Source organism: Ictalurus punctatus, chromosome 7, assembly GCF_001660625.3.
Source record: "Ictalurus punctatus breed USDA103 chromosome 7, Coco_2.0, whole genome shotgun sequence".
Lineage (NCBI taxonomy): Eukaryota > Metazoa > Chordata > Actinopteri > Siluriformes > Ictaluridae > Ictalurus > Ictalurus punctatus.
In genome coordinates, this window is record NC_030422.2 from 30,142,189 (window position 1) to 30,164,552 (window position 22,364).

Here is a 22,364-nt window from a genome sequence, read left to right on the forward strand (position 1 = left end):
GTACTGTTCTCTACTAATCACACTGTTCTGTACTGTTCTCTACTAATCACACTGTTCTGTACTGTTCTCTACTAATCACACTGTTCTGTACTGTTCTCTACTAATCACACTGCTCTGTACTGTTCTCTACTAATCTTCACTGTTCTGTACTGTTCTCTACTAATCACACTGTTCTGTACTGTTCTCTACTAATCACACTGTTCTGTACTGTTCTCTACTAATCATCACTGTTCTGTACTGTTCTCTACTAATCACACTGTTCTGTACTGTTCTCTACTAATCACACTGTTCTGTACTGTTCTCTACTAATCACACTGTTCTGTACTGTTCTCTACTAATCACACTGTTCTGTACTGTTCTCTACTAATCATCACTGTTCTGTACTGTTCTCTACTAATCACACTGTTCTGTACTGTTCTCTACTAATCACACTGTTCTGTACTGTTCTCTACTAATCACACTGTTCTGTACTGTTCTCTACTAATCACACTGTTCTGTACTGTTCTCTACTAATCACACTGCTCTGTACTGTTCTCTACTAATCTTCACTGTTCTGTACTGTTCTCTACTAATCACACTGTTCTGTACTGTTTTCTACTAATCACACTGTTCTGTACTGTTCTCTACTAATCACACTGTTCTGTACTGTTCTCTACTAATCACACTGTTCTGTACTGTTCTCTACTAATCACACTGCTCTGTACTGTTCTCTACTAATCTTCACTGTTCTGTACTGTTCTCTACTAATCACACTGTTCTGTACTGTTCTCTACTAATCACACTGTTCTGTACTGTTCTCTACTAATCATCACTGTTCTGTACTGTTCTCTACTAATCACACTGTTCTGTACTGTTCTCTACTAATCACACTGTTCTGTACTGTTCTCTACTAATCACACTGTTCTGTACTGTTCTCTACTAATCACACTGTTCTGTACTGTTCTCTACTAATCATCACTGTTCTGTACTGTTCTCTACTAATCACACTGTTCTGTACTGTTCTCTACTAATCACACTGTTCTGTACTGTTCTCTACTAATCACACTGTTCTGTACTGTTCTCTACTAATCACACTGTTCTGTACTGTTCTCTACTAATCACACTGTTCTGTACTGTTCTCTACTAATCACACTGTTCTGTACTGTTCTCTACTAATCACACTGCTCTGTACTGTTCTCTACTAATCTTCACTGTTCTGTACTGTTCTCTACTAATCACACTGTTCTGTACTGTTCTCTACTAATCACACTGTTCTGTACTGTTCTCTACTAATCATCACTGTTCTGTACTGTTCTCTACTAATCACACTGTTCTGTACTGTTCTCTACTAATCACACTGTTCTGTACTGTTCTCTACTAATCACACTGTTCTGTACTGTTCTCTACTAATCACACTGTTCTGTACTGTTCTCTACTAATCACACTGTTCTGTACTGTTCTCTACTAATCACACTGTTCTGTACTGTTCTCTACTAATCACACTGCTCTGTACTGTTCTCTACTAATCACACTGTTCTGTACTGTTCTCTACTAATCACACTGTTCTGTACTGTTCTCTACTAATCACACTGTTCTGTACTGTTCTCTACTAATCATCACTGTTCTGTACTGTTCTCTACTAATCACACTGTTCTGTACTGTTCTCTACTAATCACACTGTTCTGTACTGTTCTCTACTAATCATCACTGTTCTGTACTGTTCTCTACTAATCACACTGTTCTGTACTGTTCTCTACTAATCACACTGTTCTGTACTGTTCTCTACTAATCACACTGTTCTGTACTGTTCTCTACTAATCACACTGCTCTGTACTGTTCTCTACTAATCACACTGTTCTGTACTGTTCTCTACTAATCACACTGCTCTGTACTGTTCTCTACTAATCACACTGTTCTGTACTGTTCTCTACTAATCACACTGTTCTGTACTGTTCTCTACTAATCACACTGTTCTGTACTGTTCTCTACTAATCACACTGTTCTGTACTGTTCTCTACTAATCACACTGTTCTGTACTGTTCTCTACTAATCACACTGTTCTGTACTGTTCTCTACTAATCACACTGTTCTGTACTGTTCTCTACTAATCACACTGCTCTGTACTGTTCTCTACTAATCTTCACTGTTCTGTACTGTTCTCTACTAATCACACTGTTCTGTACTGTTCTCTACTAATCACACTGTTCTGTACTGTTCTCTACTAATCACACTGTTCTGTACTGTTCTCTACTAATCATCACTGTTCTGTACTGTTCTCTACTAATCACACTGTTCTGTACTGTTCTCTACTAATCACACTGTTCTGTACTGTTCTCTACTAATCACACTGTTCTGTACTGTTCTCTACTAATCACACTGTTCTGTACTGTTCTCTACTAATCATCACTGTTCTGTACTGTTCTCTACTAATCACACTGTTCTGTACTGTTCTCTACTAATCACACTGTTCTGTACTGTTCTCTACTAATCACACTGTTCTGTACTGTTCTCTACTAATCACACTGTTCTGTACTGTTCTCTACTAATCACACTGCTCTGTACTGTTCTCTACTAATCTTCACTGTTCTGTACTGTTCTCTACTAATCACACTGTTCTGTACTGTTTTCTACTAATCACACTGTTCTGTACTGTTCTCTACTAATCACACTGTTCTGTACTGTTCTCTACTAATCACACTGCTCTGTACTGTTCTCTACTAATCACACTGCTCTGTACTGTTCTCTACTAATCTTCACTGTTCTGTACTGTTCTCTACTAATCACACTGTTCTGTACTGTTCTCTACTAATCACACTGTTCTGTACTGTTCTCTACTAATCATCACTGTTCTGTACTGTTCTCTACTAATCACACTGTTCTGTACTGTTCTCTACTAATCACACTGTTCTGTACTGTTCTCTACTAATCACACTGTTCTGTACTGTTCTCTACTAATCACACTGTTCTGTACTGTTCTCTACTAATCACACTGTTCTGTACTGTTCTCTACTAATCATCACTGTTCTGTACTGTTCTCTACTAATCACACTGTTCTGTACTGTTCTCTACTAATCACACTGTTCTGTACTGTTCTCTACTAATCACACTGTTCTGTACTGTTCTCTACTAATCACACTGTTCTGTACTGTTCTCTACTAATCACACTGCTCTGTACTGTTCTCTACTAATCTTCACTGTTCTGTACTGTTCTCTACTAATCACACTGTTCTGTACTGTTCTCTACTAATCACACTGTTCTGTACTGTTCTCTACTAATCATCACTGTTCTGTACTGTTCTCTACTAATCACACTGTTCTGTACTGTTCTCTACTAATCACACTGTTCTGTACTGTTTTCTACTAATCACGCTGCTCTGTACTGTTCTCTACTAATCACACTGCTCTGTACTGTTCTCTACTAATCACACTGTTCTGTACTGTTCTCTACTAATCACACTGTTCTGTACTGTTCTCTACTAATCACACTGTTCTGTACTGTTCTCTACTAATCATCACTGTTCTGTACTGTTCTCTACTAATCACACTGTTCTGTACTGTTCTCTACTAATCACACTGTTCTGTACTGTTCTCTACTAATCACACTGTTCTGTACTGTTCTCTACTAATCACACTGTTCTGTACTGTTCTCTACTAATCACACTGCTCTGTACTGTTCTCTACTAATCTTCACTGTTCTGTACTGTTCTCTACTAATCACACTGTTCTGTACTGTTTTCTACTAATCACACTGTTCTGTACTGTTCTCTACTAATCACACTGTTCTGTACTGTTCTCTACTAATCACACTGCTCTGTACTGTTCTCTACTAATCACACTGCTATGTACTGTTCTCTACTATTCTTCACTGTTCTGTACTGTTCTCTACTAATCACACTGTTCTGTACTGTTCTCTACTAATCACACTGTTCTGTACTGTTCTCTACTAATCATCACTGTTCTGTACTGTTCTCTACTAATCACACTGTTCTGTACTGTTCTCTACTAATCACACTGCTCTGTACTGTTCTCTACTAATCACACTGTTCTGTACTGTTCTCTACTAATCACACTGCTCTGTACTGTTCTCTACTAATCACACTGTTCTGTACTGTTCTCTACTAATCACACTGTTCTGTACTGTTCTCTACTAATCACACTGTTCTGTACTGTTCTCTACTAATCACACTGTTCTGTACTGTTCTCTACTAATCACACTGTTCTGTACTGTTCTCTACTAATCACACTGTTCTGTACTGTTCTCTACTAATCACACTGTTCTGTACTGTTCTCTACTAATCACACTGCTCTGTACTGTTCTCTACTAATCTTCACTGTTCTGTACTGTTCTCTACTAATCACACTGTTCTGTACTGTTCTCTACTAATCACACTGTTCTGTACTGTTCTCTACTAATCATCACTGTTCTGTACTGTTCTCTACTAATCACACTGTTCTGTACTGTTCTCTACTAATCACACTGTTCTGTACTGTTTTCTACTAATCACGCTGCTCTGTACTGTTCTCTACTAATCACACTGCTCTGTACTGTTCTCTACTAATCACACTGTTCTGTACTGTTCTCTACTAATCACACTGCTCTGTACTGTTCTCTACTAATCACACTGTTCTGTACTGTTCTCTACTAATCACACTGTTCTGTACTGTTCTCTACTAATCACACTGTTCTGTACTGTTCTCTACTAATCACACTGTTCTGTACTGTTCTCTACTAATCACACTGTTCTGTACTGTTCTCTACTAATCACACTGTTCTGTACTGTTCTCTACTAATCACACTGCTCTGTACTGTTCTCTACTAATCTTCACTGTTCTGTACTGTTCTCTACTAATCACACTGTTCTGTACTGTTCTCTACTAATCACACTGTTCTGTACTGTTCTCTACTAATCATCACTGTTCTGTACTGTTCTCTACTAATCACACTGTTCTGTACTGTTCTCTACTAATCACACTGTTCTGTACTGTTCTCTACTAATCACACTGTTCTGTACTGTTCTCTACTAATCACACTGTTCTGTACTGTTCTCTACTAATCATCACTGTTCTGTACTGTTCTCTACTAATCACACTGTTCTGTACTGTTCTCTACTAATCACACTGTTCTGTACTGTTCTCTACTAATCACACTGTTCTGTACTGTTCTCTACTAATCACACTGTTCTGTACTGTTCTCTACTAATCACACTGCTCTGTACTGTTCTCTACTAATCTTCACTGTTCTGTACTGTTCTCTACTAATCACACTGTTCTGTACTGTTTTCTACTAATCACACTGTTCTGTACTGTTCTCTACTAATCACACTGTTCTGTACTGTTCTCTACTAATCACACTGTTCTGTACTGTTCTCTACTAATCACACTGCTCTGTACTGTTCTCTACTAATCTTCACTGTTCTGTACTGTTCTCTACTAATCACACTGTTCTGTACTGTTCTCTACTAATCACACTGTTCTGTACTGTTCTCTACTAATCATCACTGTTCTGTACTGTTCTCTACTAATCACACTGTTCTGTACTGTTCTCTACTAATCACACTGTTCTGTACTGTTCTCTACTAATCACACTGTTCTGTACTGTTCTCTACTAATCACACTGTTCTGTACTGTTCTCTACTAATCATCACTGTTCTGTACTGTTCTCTACTAATCACACTGTTCTGTACTGTTCTCTACTAATCACACTGTTCTGTACTGTTCTCTACTAATCACACTGTTCTGTACTGTTCTCTACTAATCACACTGTTCTGTACTGTTCTCTACTAATCACACTGTTCTGTACTGTTCTCTACTAATCACACTGTTCTGTACTGTTCTCTACTAATCACACTGCTCTGTACTGTTCTCTACTAATCTTCACTGTTCTGTACTGTTCTCTACTAATCACACTGTTCTGTACTGTTCTCTACTAATCACACTGTTCTGTACTGTTCTCTACTAATCATCACTGTTCTGTACTGTTCTCTACTAATCACACTGTTCTGTACTGTTCTCTACTAATCACACTGTTCTGTACTGTTCTCTACTAATCACACTGTTCTGTACTGTTCTCTACTAATCACACTGTTCTGTACTGTTCTCTACTAATCACACTGTTCTGTACTGTTCTCTACTAATCACACTGTTCTGTACTGTTCTCTACTAATCACACTGTTCTGTACTGTTCTCTACTAATCACACTGTTCTGTACTGTTCTCTACTAATCATCACTGTTCTGTACTGTTCTCTACTAATCACACTGTTCTGTACTGTTCTCTACTAATCACACTGTTCTGTACTGTTCTCTACTAATCATCACTGTTCTGTACTGTTCTCTACTAATCACACTGTTCTGTACTGTTCTCTACTAATCACACTGTTCTGTACTGTTCTCTACTAATCACACTGTTCTGTACTGTTCTCTACTAATCACACTGCTCTGTACTGTTCTCTACTAATCACACTGTTCTGTACTGTTCTCTACTAATCACACTGCTCTGTACTGTTCTCTACTAATCACACTGTTCTGTACTGTTCTCTACTAATCACACTGTTCTGTACTGTTCTCTACTAATCACACTGTTCTGTACTGTTCTCTACTAATCACACTGTTCTGTACTGTTCTCTACTAATCACACTGTTCTGTACTGTTCTCTACTAATCACACTGTTCTGTACTGTTCTCTACTAATCACACTGTTCTGTACTGTTCTCTACTAATCACACTGCTCTGTACTGTTCTCTACTAATCTTCACTGTTCTGTACTGTTCTCTACTAATCACACTGTTCTGTACTGTTCTCTACTAATCACACTGTTCTGTACTGTTCTCTACTAATCATCACTGTTCTGTACTGTTCTCTACTAATCACACTGTTCTGTACTGTTCTCTACTAATCACACTGTTCTGTACTGTTCTCTACTAATCACACTGTTCTGTACTGTTCTCTACTAATCACACTGTTCTGTACTGTTCTCTACTAATCATCACTGTTCTGTACTGTTCTCTACTAATCACACTGTTCTGTACTGTTCTCTACTAATCACACTGTTCTGTACTGTTCTCTACTAATCACACTGTTCTGTACTGTTCTCTACTAATCACACTGTTCTGTACTGTTCTCTACTAATCACACTGCTCTGTACTGTTCTCTACTAATCTTCACTGTTCTGTACTGTTCTCTACTAATCACACTGTTCTGTACTGTTTTCTACTAATCACACTGTTCTGTACTGTTCTCTACTAATCACACTGTTCTGTACTGTTCTCTACTAATCACACTGTTCTGTACTGTTCTCTACTAATCACACTGCTCTGTACTGTTCTCTACTAATCTTCACTGTTCTGTACTGTTCTCTACTAATCACACTGTTCTGTACTGTTCTCTACTAATCACACTGTTCTGTACTGTTCTCTACTAATCATCACTGTTCTGTACTGTTCTCTACTAATCACACTGTTCTGTACTGTTCTCTACTAATCACACTGTTCTGTACTGTTCTCTACTAATCACACTGTTCTGTACTGTTCTCTACTAATCACACTGTTCTGTACTGTTCTCTACTAATCATCACTGTTCTGTACTGTTCTCTACTAATCACACTGTTCTGTACTGTTCTCTACTAATCACACTGTTCTGTACTGTTCTCTACTAATCACACTGTTCTGTACTGTTCTCTACTAATCACACTGTTCTGTACTGTTCTCTACTAATCACACTGTTCTGTACTGTTCTCTACTAATCACACTGTTCTGTACTGTTCTCTACTAATCACACTGCTCTGTACTGTTCTCTACTAATCTTCACTGTTCTGTACTGTTCTCTACTAATCACACTGTTCTGTACTGTTCTCTACTAATCACACTGTTCTGTACTGTTCTCTACTAATCATCACTGTTCTGTACTGTTCTCTACTAATCACACTGTTCTGTACTGTTCTCTACTAATCACACTGTTCTGTACTGTTCTCTACTAATCACACTGTTCTGTACTGTTCTCTACTAATCACACTGTTCTGTACTGTTCTCTACTAATCACACTGTTCTGTACTGTTCTCTACTAATCACACTGTTCTGTACTGTTCTCTACTAATCACACTGCTCTGTACTGTTCTCTACTAATCACACTGTTCTGTACTGTTCTCTACTAATCACACTGTTCTGTACTGTTCTCTACTAATCACACTGTTCTGTACTGTTCTCTACTAATCATCACTGTTCTGTACTGTTCTCTACTAATCACACTGTTCTGTACTGTTCTCTACTAATCACACTGTTCTGTACTGTTCTCTACTAATCATCACTGTTCTGTACTGTTCTCTACTAATCACACTGTTCTGTACTGTTCTCTACTAATCACACTGTTCTGTACTGTTCTCTACTAATCACACTGTTCTGTACTGTTCTCTACTAATCACACTGCTCTGTACTGTTCTCTACTAATCACACTGTTCTGTACTGTTCTCTACTAATCACACTGCTCTGTACTGTTCTCTACTAATCACACTGTTCTGTACTGTTCTCTACTAATCACACTGTTCTGTACTGTTCTCTACTAATCACACTGTTCTGTACTGTTCTCTACTAATCACACTGTTCTGTACTGTTCTCTACTAATCACACTGTTCTGTACTGTTCTCTACTAATCACACTGTTCTGTACTGTTCTCTACTAATCACACTGTTCTGTACTGTTCTCTACTAATCACACTGCTCTGTACTGTTCTCTACTAATCTTCACTGTTCTGTACTGTTCTCTACTAATCACACTGTTCTGTACTGTTCTCTACTAATCACACTGTTCTGTACTGTTCTCTACTAATCACACTGTTCTGTACTGTTCTCTACTAATCATCACTGTTCTGTACTGTTCTCTACTAATCACACTGTTCTGTACTGTTCTCTACTAATCACACTGTTCTGTACTGTTCTCTACTAATCACACTGTTCTGTACTGTTCTCTACTAATCACACTGTTCTGTACTGTTCTCTACTAATCATCACTGTTCTGTACTGTTCTCTACTAATCACACTGTTCTGTACTGTTCTCTACTAATCACACTGTTCTGTACTGTTCTCTACTAATCACACTGTTCTGTACTGTTCTCTACTAATCACACTGTTCTGTACTGTTCTCTACTAATCACACTGCTCTGTACTGTTCTCTACTAATCTTCACTGTTCTGTACTGTTCTCTACTAATCACACTGTTCTGTACTGTTTTCTACTAATCACACTGTTCTGTACTGTTCTCTACTAATCACACTGTTCTGTACTGTTCTCTACTAATCACACTGCTCTGTACTGTTCTCTACTAATCACACTGCTCTGTACTGTTCTCTACTAATCTTCACTGTTCTGTACTGTTCTCTACTAATCACACTGTTCTGTACTGTTCTCTACTAATCACACTGTTCTGTACTGTTCTCTACTAATCATCACTGTTCTGTACTGTTCTCTACTAATCACACTGTTCTGTACTGTTCTCTACTAATCACACTGTTCTGTACTGTTCTCTACTAATCACACTGTTCTGTACTGTTCTCTACTAATCACACTGTTCTGTACTGTTCTCTACTAATCATCACTGTTCTGTACTGTTCTCTACTAATCACACTGTTCTGTACTGTTCTCTACTAATCACACTGTTCTGTACTGTTCTCTACTAATCACACTGTTCTGTACTGTTCTCTACTAATCACACTGTTCTGTACTGTTCTCTACTAATCACACTGTTCTGTACTGTTCTCTACTAATCACACTGCTCTGTACTGTTCTCTACTAATCTTCACTGTTCTGTACTGTTCTCTACTAATCACACTGTTCTGTACTGTTCTCTACTAATCACACTGTTCTGTACTGTTCTCTACTAATCATCACTGTTCTGTACTGTTCTCTACTAATCACACTGTTCTGTACTGTTCTCTACTAATCACACTGTTCTGTACTGTTCTCTACTAATCTTTACAGTTAATTAGTTAGATGTATCACAGTAATCTCCCTTCCTCTGCTGTTCTTCACTACTCTCTACTCTGTTTGTCTTTACTGTTCTCTACTCTTCTGTATTCTTGTCTGCTGCTTTTTACTGTTCTCTCTCTCGCTCTCTTTTTTTTTTTTTTTTACAGTTCTTTACTCTTCTGTTCTCTCCCTATTTTACTCTTCTTTGCTGTTCTCTGCAGTTCTCCCACAGCAGAATGAGCTCTGTGTGCCACAGCTTGTTTGTTTCTCCTGTTCAGCCTCCGGTCCAAGTCTGACTAATCGGTTAGAAACTTGCGAATAGGAAGCGTGATACTTTTGAAGTTCCAGATATTGCTTATAAAAGTTGTGCAGTTAGAGCAGTGTATTGGGGTCAATATTATTCACCCGTACAATCTCAGTGCCTTGGAATGAGATCTGATTTAAATCATCTTTGCCATGCTGCCATCCAAACCTGGGATATAATGAGAAGAGAACCAGGGCCAGTGATCCTGAGGGACCCCAGCTGTCATGCGCCATATGGCCCAAATCACTCGTTCCGCCTTATACAGTATATTTACTCCGTGCTCATAGACGGCTGGTGGCTGGCTGGAACAAACATAAAGCCAGGAAAGCAACATGGCAGAATTGAGTAATTATCCGTCTGTGTGTCTCCATCCTTCATTTATCCTATTCATTCGGTCTGGAAAATATACACACACACACACACACACACACACACACACACACACACCATTTATTAACTCTAAATCCCCAAATCACGTAATTCTGCTGTAATCCTTGAAACTGTATCTATGCTGTTTGTTAATTCCAAACCCCGGGTCTCTCCTCATAAACAAAACAGACTTGCTGAGTAATAAATAAACCTGGCTGTCCTGGACATCAACTTCTGTGGTGCAAATGTTCCTGGTGAGCATCTGCCTTCCATTTGGAGTTTTTATGGATTTCTTTTTCACTGAACCGTTTAAGAAGAATGAACTGCCAAACATCTGGGTCACTCTTAAAAGCGCTGTGAGGGATTAATGCTGTTTTGGAACATAGGATACCACCGAAAAAGCCACTGCGTATGTTTTTAACCTGTTTGTGCGCTAGAATATGGGGAATGAATTGACTTTGTTTACAGTCTGGCTTGGTGAAAAAGGGGAAAATCTGCTTAGTTTAGTATTTTGTATGAAAAAATAGATCAGAAAAGGACTTGGACTACTGATGTTCATTTTGTGAATAAAATCCCAAAGGACACAAAGCACAAAAGTATAGAAAAAACGACAAACAGATGACCTTGTTGACGAGTTTTTAATATGTTGTTTTGAATAGAAAGGACATGGAAAAGATGATTGTCGCTGTTATGTACAAGATATTAAACCGAATGTAGATATGCATATCCAAATATATATTTAAGGACCAATAACATTTTTTTTTTTAATCACACTACTTACGTCAGTATTGGATGTCCAAAGGCATTTGAGGTCACTCAGTGTTCACTGGGATAATTTACCAATTAATTACCGAATTGCAGGAAAACCCACACTGTTTATTTACTTTTTTATTGTGATGTCTTGCTTTAAAAAAGAACATGTTTGGGATCCCTGTGAGTGAACTCGAGAACTTGTAGAAACACACACATACCCAAATTGTAATTGGAAAATTACACAAACTTATTGTGCCCTCTGCTGGCAGAGAGAGAGAGAGAGAGAGAGAGAGAGAGAGAGAGAGAGAGAGAGAGAGAGAGAGAGAGAGAGAGCTCACTTGACCACATCCATTGCTGATTTAAATCGGACATTAGATTGGGGGGGGGGGGGCAGAGAGACGGAGAAAGATAGACAGACAGCGACAACGAGAGAGAAAAAGACAAAGCAGAGAGAGACAGAAAGATATCAAAATGGATGGATAGATGGATGGATAGATAGGCTAGATAGATAGATAGAGAGAGAGAGAGAGCGAGAGAGAGAGAGAGAGAGTCCATGCATTGATCCACTCAGTTAGTGATTCGATCAGAAATCATGCGAAGAAGGTTAACAGAGAAATCCTGCTTTGTGAAAAAGCTCATCTCGAAATGGTAATAAATAAAAAAATGAAATAAATGAACAAACATGAACATCGTATAGAGATAAATTTACTACAGTTGAATGTTTGTTAGCTGTGTGATGCGTATCCAAATATAATCCATTTTCAAGATCATGTAGCATTGATGCAAATCTTAATGGCACATGGTTTAATATAAAGACATTGAGTTTGTTTAAATATCATATTCTGAGTCTGGGGGAAAATTTTAACTGGTTTCTTCATTTGCAGTTGGAAATGGTCAGTTGCTTTGAGTAGTTTTGGGGTGTTTTTGTTTGTTTGCTTTGTTGACTCTTTTGGCCCAATCAGCCTACCCTTCATGTCTTTGGACTGGGGGAGGAAACTGGAGCACACTGAGGAAACCCAGGATAGGGCAGTGGGGGGAATCGAACCCCCAACCCTGGCGGTGTGAGGTGAACATGCTACCCACTAAGCCACCATGTGCCCAATAATAATAATAATAATAATAATAATAATAATAATAATAATAATAAGAAGAAGAAGAAGAAGAAGAAGAAGAAGAAGAAGAAGAAGAAGAAGAAGAAGAAGAAGAAGAAGAATATATTAGCTATTAATTTATATGGAGTGACCAATGTTCATGGTCACTTCATATATATATAGATATATATATTGGGATAACATTATTTTATTATTATTTTCCAAATGAATTATGAACCGCTTCCTTCATTTTGGATTAAAATGGTAGCACCTGCGAGCTGCTGGTCTGAGAAGTGTTGAGCTGTACCACTCCTGAACAGCAGGGGGCGGTGGATCTTTTTTCTCTCCAGAGATGTAAAAGCAGCCTAAATCTCTTTTAGTGTGGCACGACAACGCTACAGACTCGAAACGGTGACATCGTGCTCTTACATATCATAAATACATGCGATATTTCCGGGACAGCGGTGCGGTTTCAACCTCAGCGTTATTCTAAGGCCACCCACCCCCCCTTTTTGTTCAGCTCGATGGTAGGTGCCGATGTCGCTATGGCAGCTCACGCGAGCGAACTGGAGCTGGCGAAGAAGAACTTAACGGACGCCATCGGGGACAATATAAAGCAGTGAGCGTTTCATATCATCAGATTTAATTCACAATCATAATCATAATCATAATCGTAATAAGGTTTCTTAATAAGAGAGAGAGAGAGAGAGCATTAAGTCTGAATGAGATGTGTGTTAAATCAGCTAGCTAGCTAGCTAGCTCAGTTGCCTGTTTAGCTAATATAATTAGCCGGCTAATTCAAAATAAAACAAATAACTTTTTCTTTTCCAAAATGAATATAAATGTACTACAGTATATTACATAAACGTCAAATGACACTGTGGAGATGCTTCTAGTTTCTGAATGTTCTTTGTATTAATCTCTAATGCACCATTTATATACAAGTAATTAATTGTTTGTTTGTTTGTTTGTTTGTTTATTAGTTACTGGGCGAATTTGAAGCTGTGGTTCAAACAGAAAATCAGTAAAGAGGAGTTTGATGTTGAGGCGCGCCGCCTTCTGGGACACGACAATGGTGAGATTTTATTCAATAAATAAACTCACTTCACGTACCATGAATAATCCTGTCCCTGTAAACACTTTTACTGCGCGATATATCGACCCAGGAATAATTGCGATAAACCATATTATTGTCATTTTAACACCACTTCATGCCACTGATATAACAATAATATAAGCGTGTAATAATGCAAGTACCAGTGTCGGGTAATAATCCAGTACAGATTACTAATCGCTGCTTTAATATTGTAATCTGATTACGTTACTCACTACAGTTTACACGGACAGCGGTAATCTAATCATTGACCTTATTCTATAGAATAAGACAGTATTCTGATTAAGGTGTTTACATGAGTCGCGTTTAGAATACTCCTTCCATGTTCCCGTGTTACATGTTATAGAACATAGAGCGATTAACGTCACACGGCATTACGTCCCCACGCCACGCCGTCCGACGTTCCCTCCAGAATCTCACGTATCGACGTACAGCTGGTCTTCGTTATGGGACCGTATACAGTTTTGGGTGTTTTTATTTTTAATCTCATGAAAGCTTCAAGTGCGGTTAATTATTTGTCGTGCTGTATATGCTAATAGACGGCTGCGTCCCAAACCGCATACTTGCCTACTATATAGTAGCTGAGATGCATGTATTTCTCCTACTATATAGTAGGTAAGTACGCGGTTTGGGACGCAGCCGTGTTCTCTTATTCGCCGTAAAACGGTCGAGCGCTGCCGTGTGTGTACGTGTCCTGTCGCACAATGCGGTGAGAACTCTCACACGACGTTAACAGTGTGATTAAGGTGTGTACATGTCTGTAACGCAACTAAAACAGGAATATTCCACACGTCTTAATTCCATGTGTGTTCACTTCGAGTGTGACTTTAATCAGATTAAGGTCATCGATAATCTCTGTTTACATGCCAGTGTCTTAATCAGAGTATCTAAATCGGGTACATATCGGATTATTAATCGGGTTCATATCGGATTATCGTTGTCCGTGTAAACGTACTGAACGATTACTGCGTGTAAAAAGTCATCAGATGACTACACAAATGACCCTACACAAATACACTACAAAGTGAAACTCTGAGTGGTTTCGGTGATTGTAGCGCACGCCAGTGTAGGAAAAAGTGGGATTTAGTGTTGTCACTGTTTGTAAGATTACCAGACTGATGAAAAACTTTTCTAACTAGGCTTGTATGGGTTTAGCTGCTACAGTGCCATGAAGAGTACATTATCTTTCCTTATGCTCTGCTCATATCACGTTCACGTAAACTGGAACTCGTGTAGACATTTACACGCCTTGTCGTCCTGCTCGGCGTCAGAGGACGTTACTGTTCTAGTTTCTACACTGGTTATAAAAACAAAATCGGCGTATATCCGTTTTCCCTCACACTGACTGTGAGTCAGTGTTAGGCAGAATCGAGAGACCGTCAGCCAATGAGACGCGAGTGTTTCCACGTGTGTATTTTCCTGTAAACGCTGTCTGATCGGTCTCGCCTCCGTTCACTGAAGATATAGAATCACAGTAACTAATCGAATGACATGCATTTAAAAGGTACTCGGAAAAAGTCATTAGAATTCAGTAAAGCCCTACGTCCAACTCTGGCATGTACACTCTTTCAAAGCGCAGTGAACTTTTTTTATCCTTACGAAAGGAATGTCCACACTTACCCGCTCTACCGCACCTCACTGAAGTTCACTCGTGCTTTCACACCATTTTGTGCCGAAGCGAGGTGTGATATTAGGAATCTATCGCGTGTATGTACATGTCTGATCGATCTCGCATGCATTTGAGTTCATGAACCTGCTAGTAAAGCGCTTCAGTTCCCCGCTGTCGGTTCACTGTCCGGATCAATCCCCGAGTTTACTGACTACGCCCGGATTATTTCAAACACTTCAACTACCCCTACTAGATTTTTCTTCTTCCCAGAGCATTTCCTGTCATATTTTTTTCAGCAGCGCGTTTGAATTCAAATCAGTTCTAGTGCTTGCTTCGTTTTGCGTTCGAATGTGTGCTGGAGACTCCTCCCATAAACGTTACATGAAGGTCTCCTAACAGAACACAGTCACCACGTCAACGAGTATACAAGTTTCATTCAATTCATTCATTTATTTATTTATTTATTTGGCTTGCATTATGTCAAGCGTCCGCCATACAAGTCCGTGTGAACGAGTTGTTGCTATAGAAACGACAGCGTATTAGAACGAGCGTTTTAAAGGTGCATTAGGTAAGATTAGTCTTTTGTAGGGTTTTTTTTTTCTTCTTCCATTCCCATCAGTATTCAGGTTTTACAACGCGAGTACGTAGTCGTGTCGCCGGAAACCGAGTCATCGGCGTCCCAACGCGTAGTGAGACAGGGTCCTTACCAGCGCCACAACTCGTGTACGCCATACACTGATTCCTCACCTAGGGGGCTGACTGAGACGCACAAACAGTCTAACGCTTAGGTGGGTTTGACATTTGAACGATTTTCTTTACTCCTTGAGTCCCAGCACCCGTTCCATTCCCGCCCGTGCTCACGAAGCTCCGCCTCCAGGATCTTAGTTGGCGCTTAGAGCACCGTGTCTATAAAATGACTGACGGGAGGCTCATCCAAACACAAACAAGTTTTCTCACTGACTTAATAAACTTCTGCCAAGTCCACGGCTTAATCTGATGGTTTAAAAAAAAAAAGTTTAAATCATATTATACATATATTCTAGGTTATTTATACAAGTACGGAATTTAAAAAATATAATAATTTGTGTACTGCACCTTTTAATATAAACCTGTGAGCTGCTGTTCACCTTCTGACCAATCAGAGATTAGAATTCGACAGGATGAACTGTCTATATGATGGATAAAAAGAAACATAACTTATACGTCCTTGTGGTAGGTGAAGGTCATAGGATTTATTTATTTATTTATTATTATTGTGGCCATTTTGGACATGATCTTGTTTTTCCCTTTCGCAGTTCACATCCACAATGACTTCCTGCTGGCCATTCTCACACGCTGCCAGATTATCGTGTCCACACCAGGTATGATTCAAAACGCACTGCACATCAGCCTAAAGCGACTGTGAAGTAAATATTTCAATGGAGACTTTTCTTTTCCACTTAGCTTTGTGTTTAATGTTCGCGTAAGAGAAACTTAATCAAGTGTGTGTAGTCTTTCACTATTATTTTATTCTCTCCAGCAGAGGGTCCCGGTTCGCTGCAGTGGTCCAGTGGTTCTGCCTCGAAGCCCACCAAGCCAAAAGGCAAAAAGAAGTTTTCCTCCGTGCGCCAGAAATTCGACGTAAGTCCTTTTGCCAAGATTTTATTATTTCATTTAATTAAAAAAAAAAAAAAAAAATTTGTATGTGGTGTCCACTGATCTTCTCAGCTTGTCTCTGTCCAGCATCGCTTCCAGCCCCAGAACCCGCTGAGTGGAGCTCAGACGTTCAGCCCTCGCGAGGCCGGAACGGAGGAGGAGGAGATGATGAAGCTCAGCGCTCACACGCTCTTACTGCCCACGCGGGGGCAGCTGGAGGCCCGCATGATGGTGACCGCCTTCGAGATGGGCCTTGACAACGTCACCGAGGACGCCGTGAGCACTGTCGTGTACGCTCTCGAGGTGTGTGTGTGTTTGATCATCAGTAAGTTCTGGTTGGGACAATCCAGCCAGCTATGATATGTTTCTGTATGTGCTCAAAAATAAATGTACAGCAGTGTATCTTAAGCGTAATAAGTTTTATTATTATGTTTGTCTTAACTATCCATCCTGTTGTTCAGGTGCATTTAAAAGACCTCATCACCGCAGTGGTGTCTCGGAGAAGAGCCTACCGTCTGAGAGAGGGACGTTTCCAGTACGCCTTCGGCAGTGACGTCGCACCGCAGCCGTACCTGAAGAACAGCCTGGCTGCGTACCACACCGTCACCGAATAGTGAGTCACTTCACCGTCTTTAGCTTTTAGTGTCCTGAGACGGTCAGATTTTTCACAATCTGCCTATCCACACTAGAGGTCGACCGAATCATCGGATTTGCCGACTAAACGGCACCGATAACTGTTTGCTGGAACTATCGGTTATCAGCAAAAATCCACACCAGTAGTTGTTGTTCCCTGGAGTGTCTTTATGCGGTACGAGAGCGGCCTCTATAGGCGAAATCAAACTATCGCTGACTAATTTTGTTGTTATTTGAAGTGTTTTTTTTTTTTTAAATTCATTTTGTCTGTATTTTTAATTGTTATTTGTGTAGTGTTACTGTTTGGTTCAGTTTGGATCTTTTATTTACCTTAATATTTATTAATGGTTAACATACACTACCGGTCAAGTTTAGACACGCCCATTCTTTATTTTTATTTTCCCCATTTTAAAATAAAAATCAAGTCATCTTTATTATTTAGTATTGTAGCATCTTGAAAGTAGACGCCCTTTTCACCGAGAATTTCCAGAGATGTATTCTTGGCATTTTCTCGACCGATTTCTTGAGGAATTTCACCGAGATGCTTTTTTTTTTTTTTTTTTTTTTTGACGCTCATCGGCTGCTTCTCGGAATATTTCACTCCGAGTCGTCCGTTTAAAACTATATTTGTTTGTAAATAAAATGTTAGTTTTCTATCGGAAGAAACGAATACGTCGGCACGATTATATCTTTGTCTACGACACCGATTTCACACATTTAATCACACACCTTCAGATCAAAAGCTTTTTAAGATCACGAGCAACGTTTCAGTCGAGTGTCCGCAAACTTTTGACGGGTAGGGTACATTAATATTTATATATTTATTTTAATTTGAGCGTTGAGTTTTTGTTCAGTATAAGTGTTAAAAACTATCGCTCAGTTAATCTGTTATCGGCAGGTGGATACCAGCTGCAGTGGGTAAAATCCACTGTCGCTCGAGCTCTAATTCACATCCGTAAATATATTATGTATTATATAGTGCTTTTAGGTGTCCACATACTTTTGGCCATATAGTCTGGATCTCCTCATTATCAGATACAAAGCAGTGCAATTTTTTTTTTTTTAAATTTACTTCATTATTGTTGTCATGGTTACAGTACGTGCATCCCTTTATTTTCACCTAGTTTTTATACATAGGATTTCATTTCAAATCCATTGTGGTGGTGTACAGAGGCCAAGATACAAAAACCGTCACTGTCCAAATACTTATGAACCTGCGTGTATAGTGTGTGTGTAAAGTTCTAGGACAGCGATTATTTTCTACACCATGTAGTGAGCATGTATATTAAACTTACAGTGACCTCCACTAATATATTCAAGAAAGACGTTTTAATTATTTTTTTCTAAACCCGTGTTGTTTGATCTCCATGAGAGCAGAGTATTTTTGTGAATTGTTTTAAACAAAAGATCCAACGGTTAAACCATAAAGACAACTTTTCATAGCGTTCTTTGCTCATATTTAGCAAAGGGTGCCAATATTAGTGGAGGGCACTGTGCGTTTACTTGGTTGTGCAGCGAGTTGATAGTCGTGTGCCTGTTTACTCGCAGCCCCCCTCCCAGTGCCTCGCTGCCGGGTGCTCCGCCCCCTCAGGTGTCTCCAGACGATGCAGAGCAGCAAGCTGCTTTCCTATTGGCCTGCTCTGGTTCCAGTGCCCCCGCCCCCCTGCCTCCCATCAGCATGTACGATCTCCTGGAGGCTCTACAGGTGATGTCTGAATCTCTCCGTTCACTCAGGGAGGAATATTTCAGTGAAAACACACATCACGGTTATAGTCTGGCGTGATATTTTGTGGTGTATTACCCTACACCCCGTAATGCCCTAGGCTATATTCACATAATATTTTCACAGAGTAGAGCAATTAGTTTTTAAAGAATGAAAATGTGCTTGTGATGTTTGAGTTCAGGACCGCAGAATGTTTTTTTTTTTTTTTTTTTTTTTTTTTGCGAGAGACAGAAAGAGAGATCCGATCTGATCTGATCTGAGAGAGGAAAGAGAGAGAGAGTAGCTGGAGAGGGAACGACCGTTCATCACCGCTGTAACATAAGTAAGAACAGGGAGTAACCCGTCTCTCGGATGTTCCACAACATTGAATCTATAAACTGTTTAAACATGCATGATGATTCATGCGTCAATTAATTAAACATTGGAACCGTTGGCAAATCGGTTGTGGTATGAGTGGAATAACACACTCCTGACCTATGAAGATATAGCATTTTATATATATATATATATATATATATATATATATATATATATATATATATATATATATATATATATATATAGAGAGAGAGAGAGAGAGAGAGAGAGAGAGAGAGAGAGAGAGAGAAGGGTAGTAGCCTGTGTTGTATGGCATCACACCACCCCGACGTGCGTTCTTTTCATATTTCAGCACGTTCTGTCCTGTGTTGATAATCATAATAATAATGAACTTTGTTTTTGTATAGCACCTTTATACACCGATAAAAACACAACAGACTTGAATACAAAATGGCTAAAACCATTAAGAAAAAGCTAACTTAAAGAAAAAAAGAGAGAGAGTTTTTAGGTTAGATTCAAAAATGCTTCAATTCTGTGCATCTCTAATAGATATATACACTAAAGTGTTTCTATCTTACTTCTCATATCTCACGTCCTTAACCTGCGAGGTGTAAACAGGTCTGTGGGTGGGTGGGGGAGGGGGAGAATAAACTGTAAATGCGTGTGTTTGTTTTACTTAACCTTAATCTTAGCCGCCTACCTGACAAGCGACTGCACTAGTGTGTCCTAATGTTTAGGCACTATGTATTAGGTAGGACATTATCGCTGTGGTTGCTGGGACTACGGTTGCTGCGATGGCCTCGGGACTGCAATTACCACACCATAATGACCTTTCTTTTACTCTCACACTATCCGTCGTTCCCCAGATGCGGACGGGTTCCCTTCTGAATCTGCTTCCTCTCAAGGTTTCTTCCTCGTATCATCTCGGGGAGTTTTTCCTCACCACCGTCACCACCGTCTCGCCCAATAGGGATAAACTCACACGCTTAAAATCCGTATCCTGTGTTTATATGTTTCTGTAAAGCTGCTTTGAGACAACGTCCGTTGTTAAACGCGCTGTACGGATCAAATCGAATTGAATTTCATATCAGGAGTTTCAGCTTATGGTGACTAAGAAACACTCTCAGTCTCCTCTCTCTAGAACGTCTAAACAGACGAAGTGCGCAGGGTGGGTTCATTTACTTAACGCTGACCTTTTGCAAATTTTAGGTAAATTCCACTGAGAGCTCTGTTGGAGAAGAGACAAAACATTATGAAGTGTAAGATGTCGTGGAAACTGATGTGTGTGTGTGTGTGTGTGTGTGTTGTGGTCAGGTGCACCGCAGCGCGATGCCGTCTCACACCGTCTACGCCCTGAACATGGAGCGCATCCTCGCCCGGCTCTGGCACCCGAGTCACGAGGAGCTGGAGCAGGACAACATCCACAGGCAGCGGCTGGCCGCCAAGGAGGGCCTGTCACTCTGCTGAGACACGAGGGGGCACACCTGGACCGTGTATGATCGTCATTATGGACAGTGTGGACTTCCGGATCCTTTTATTAGAATAATACAGTTTATTTCAATGGTTTGTAGGTATATCGGTCTGAATCGGCTCGTCTGGGTTTGCACATGACTGCATAATTACGTACATGGACACTGATTCATTTTTTTATTATTATTATTATTATTATTATAATGAGTTAGATGTCACAGTAAGCCTTCCGTGCTCAGAATTGTTACTCATGGTCCAGTTATGGTTTTACATAGCTAGCGTCCATGCTAACGTTCTGGACAGTTTATAATATCTGTATCACTTTTGTAAATATGTTTATGAAGTAACGTTCCTACACACATACCTTTTTTTTTTTTTCACTGTAAAGGTTTGTAAATACAGGAAATAAAGCCCGTCTGGTGCTCATTCCTTCTTCCGGATTTAATCCCGCCCACCTAGGAAGGTGAAGGCTAAGACAAGACACACTTCGTTTAATCTTCTTATTGTCTGCGCAGGAAGAATACCACTCCTGGTAAAAAGCATGGAATCACCAAACTTGGAGGATTTTTTTTACTTGGTAGCAAATAAACAAATCGCAGATGTGAGATCTGACACTCAGGCGTTTTTGTGTAATAGCTGAGCATTCGGGCTTGGTGAAACATACCTCAAAACCTCAAAAGTTAAACGAAATGATTTTAATGAATGGCATATTTTCTTCCGGATCAAGTAGAGGGGAAAAATTGTGGAGTCATCAACAAAGAGAAAAAAAAAAAAACACAATTAGTACTTTGTTGCTCCTTCTCTGGCGCTTTTTTTGTTTCTTCTCTTCGAGGCACGGAGTTCACTAATGAAAAACAATCTCCTCCATCAGGCCGGTTCCAGCGTTCTCGAGTAGCGGGTGATGGATCAGCTTTGCACGACCGAGCCAATTTTTTTAAGCTCCCACCATAAATTTGACTCGGATTGAGGTCCGGACCGTTTGCTGGCCGCGTCACCGAGTTGATCTGCCTTTCCTGAAGAAAAGCTCGAACGCTCTTTACTCTGCAGCGAAGACGCGCGATCATCCCGAACGATTCTTCTGACCACGTCAACGACAAAACCTTTCTTTTTTCCTATCATGAGAAAAGTGTCCCAAAATTTCATGTACACCTGACTGTTGTGGTCTCTCCTGGTCCTTCGGGCCAGGTCCTTGTGGGGCGGCTGTGGTTCCGGTGGTAGAGCGGGGTGTCCACTAAATGTTTCATTAGGACGGCACCAGCAATCATTCCCGCGCCATCTCCGCGGCCGGCGCAGATTCCTCACCGAGTATCACTTTCATCCCGCGCTCCACGCTCGCTTCCCTTTAGCCCACTGGAACCTTGTTTTCTTCTCTTTAGGCAGCACTGCCTCGTGCTGGTTTTCCTCTGGCTTTTCC

The 22,364-nt window shown here is 39.9% G+C and overlaps 1 protein-coding gene across 2 annotated transcripts; it reads left to right on the forward strand.

Moving 5' to 3' along the window:
* The first annotated feature begins 12,785 nt into the window (after nt 1-12,785).
* tada1 (transcriptional adaptor 1) lies at nt 12,786-21,376 on the forward strand. Of its 2 annotated transcripts, none has more exons than XM_017472301.3 (8): nt 12,786-13,067; nt 13,432-13,523; nt 16,467-16,532; nt 16,691-16,791; nt 16,894-17,109; nt 17,268-17,419; nt 18,988-19,144; nt 20,795-21,376. In XM_017472301.3, the coding sequence occupies exons 1-8, from the start codon at nt 12,973-12,975 to the stop codon at nt 20,945-20,947; spliced, it is 1,032 nt and encodes a 343-aa protein (XP_017327790.1). In that variant the 5' UTR covers nt 12,786-12,972; the 3' UTR covers nt 20,948-21,376. The 2 variants fall into 2 exon arrangements, with proteins under 2 accessions (XP_017327790.1, XP_017327791.1); XM_017472302.3 differs by having other exon boundaries at nt 16,694-16,791.
* The last annotated feature ends 988 nt before the right edge of the window (nt 21,377-22,364 follow it).

Excerpts from the sequence above, each read along its gene's own strand:
- tada1 (XM_017472301.3), top strand. The coding sequence starts at position 12,973 with ATGGTAGGTGCCGATGTCGCTATGGCAGCTCACGCGAGCGAACTGGAG. Across the intron at positions 17,110-17,267 it reads CTGTCGTGTACGCTCTCGAG|GTGCATTTAAAAGACCTCAT; the intron begins GTGTGTGTGTGT and ends CCTGTTGTTCAG. Across the intron at positions 17,420-18,987 it reads TACCACACCGTCACCGAATA|CCCCCCTCCCAGTGCCTCGC; the intron begins GTGAGTCACTTC and ends GTTTACTCGCAG.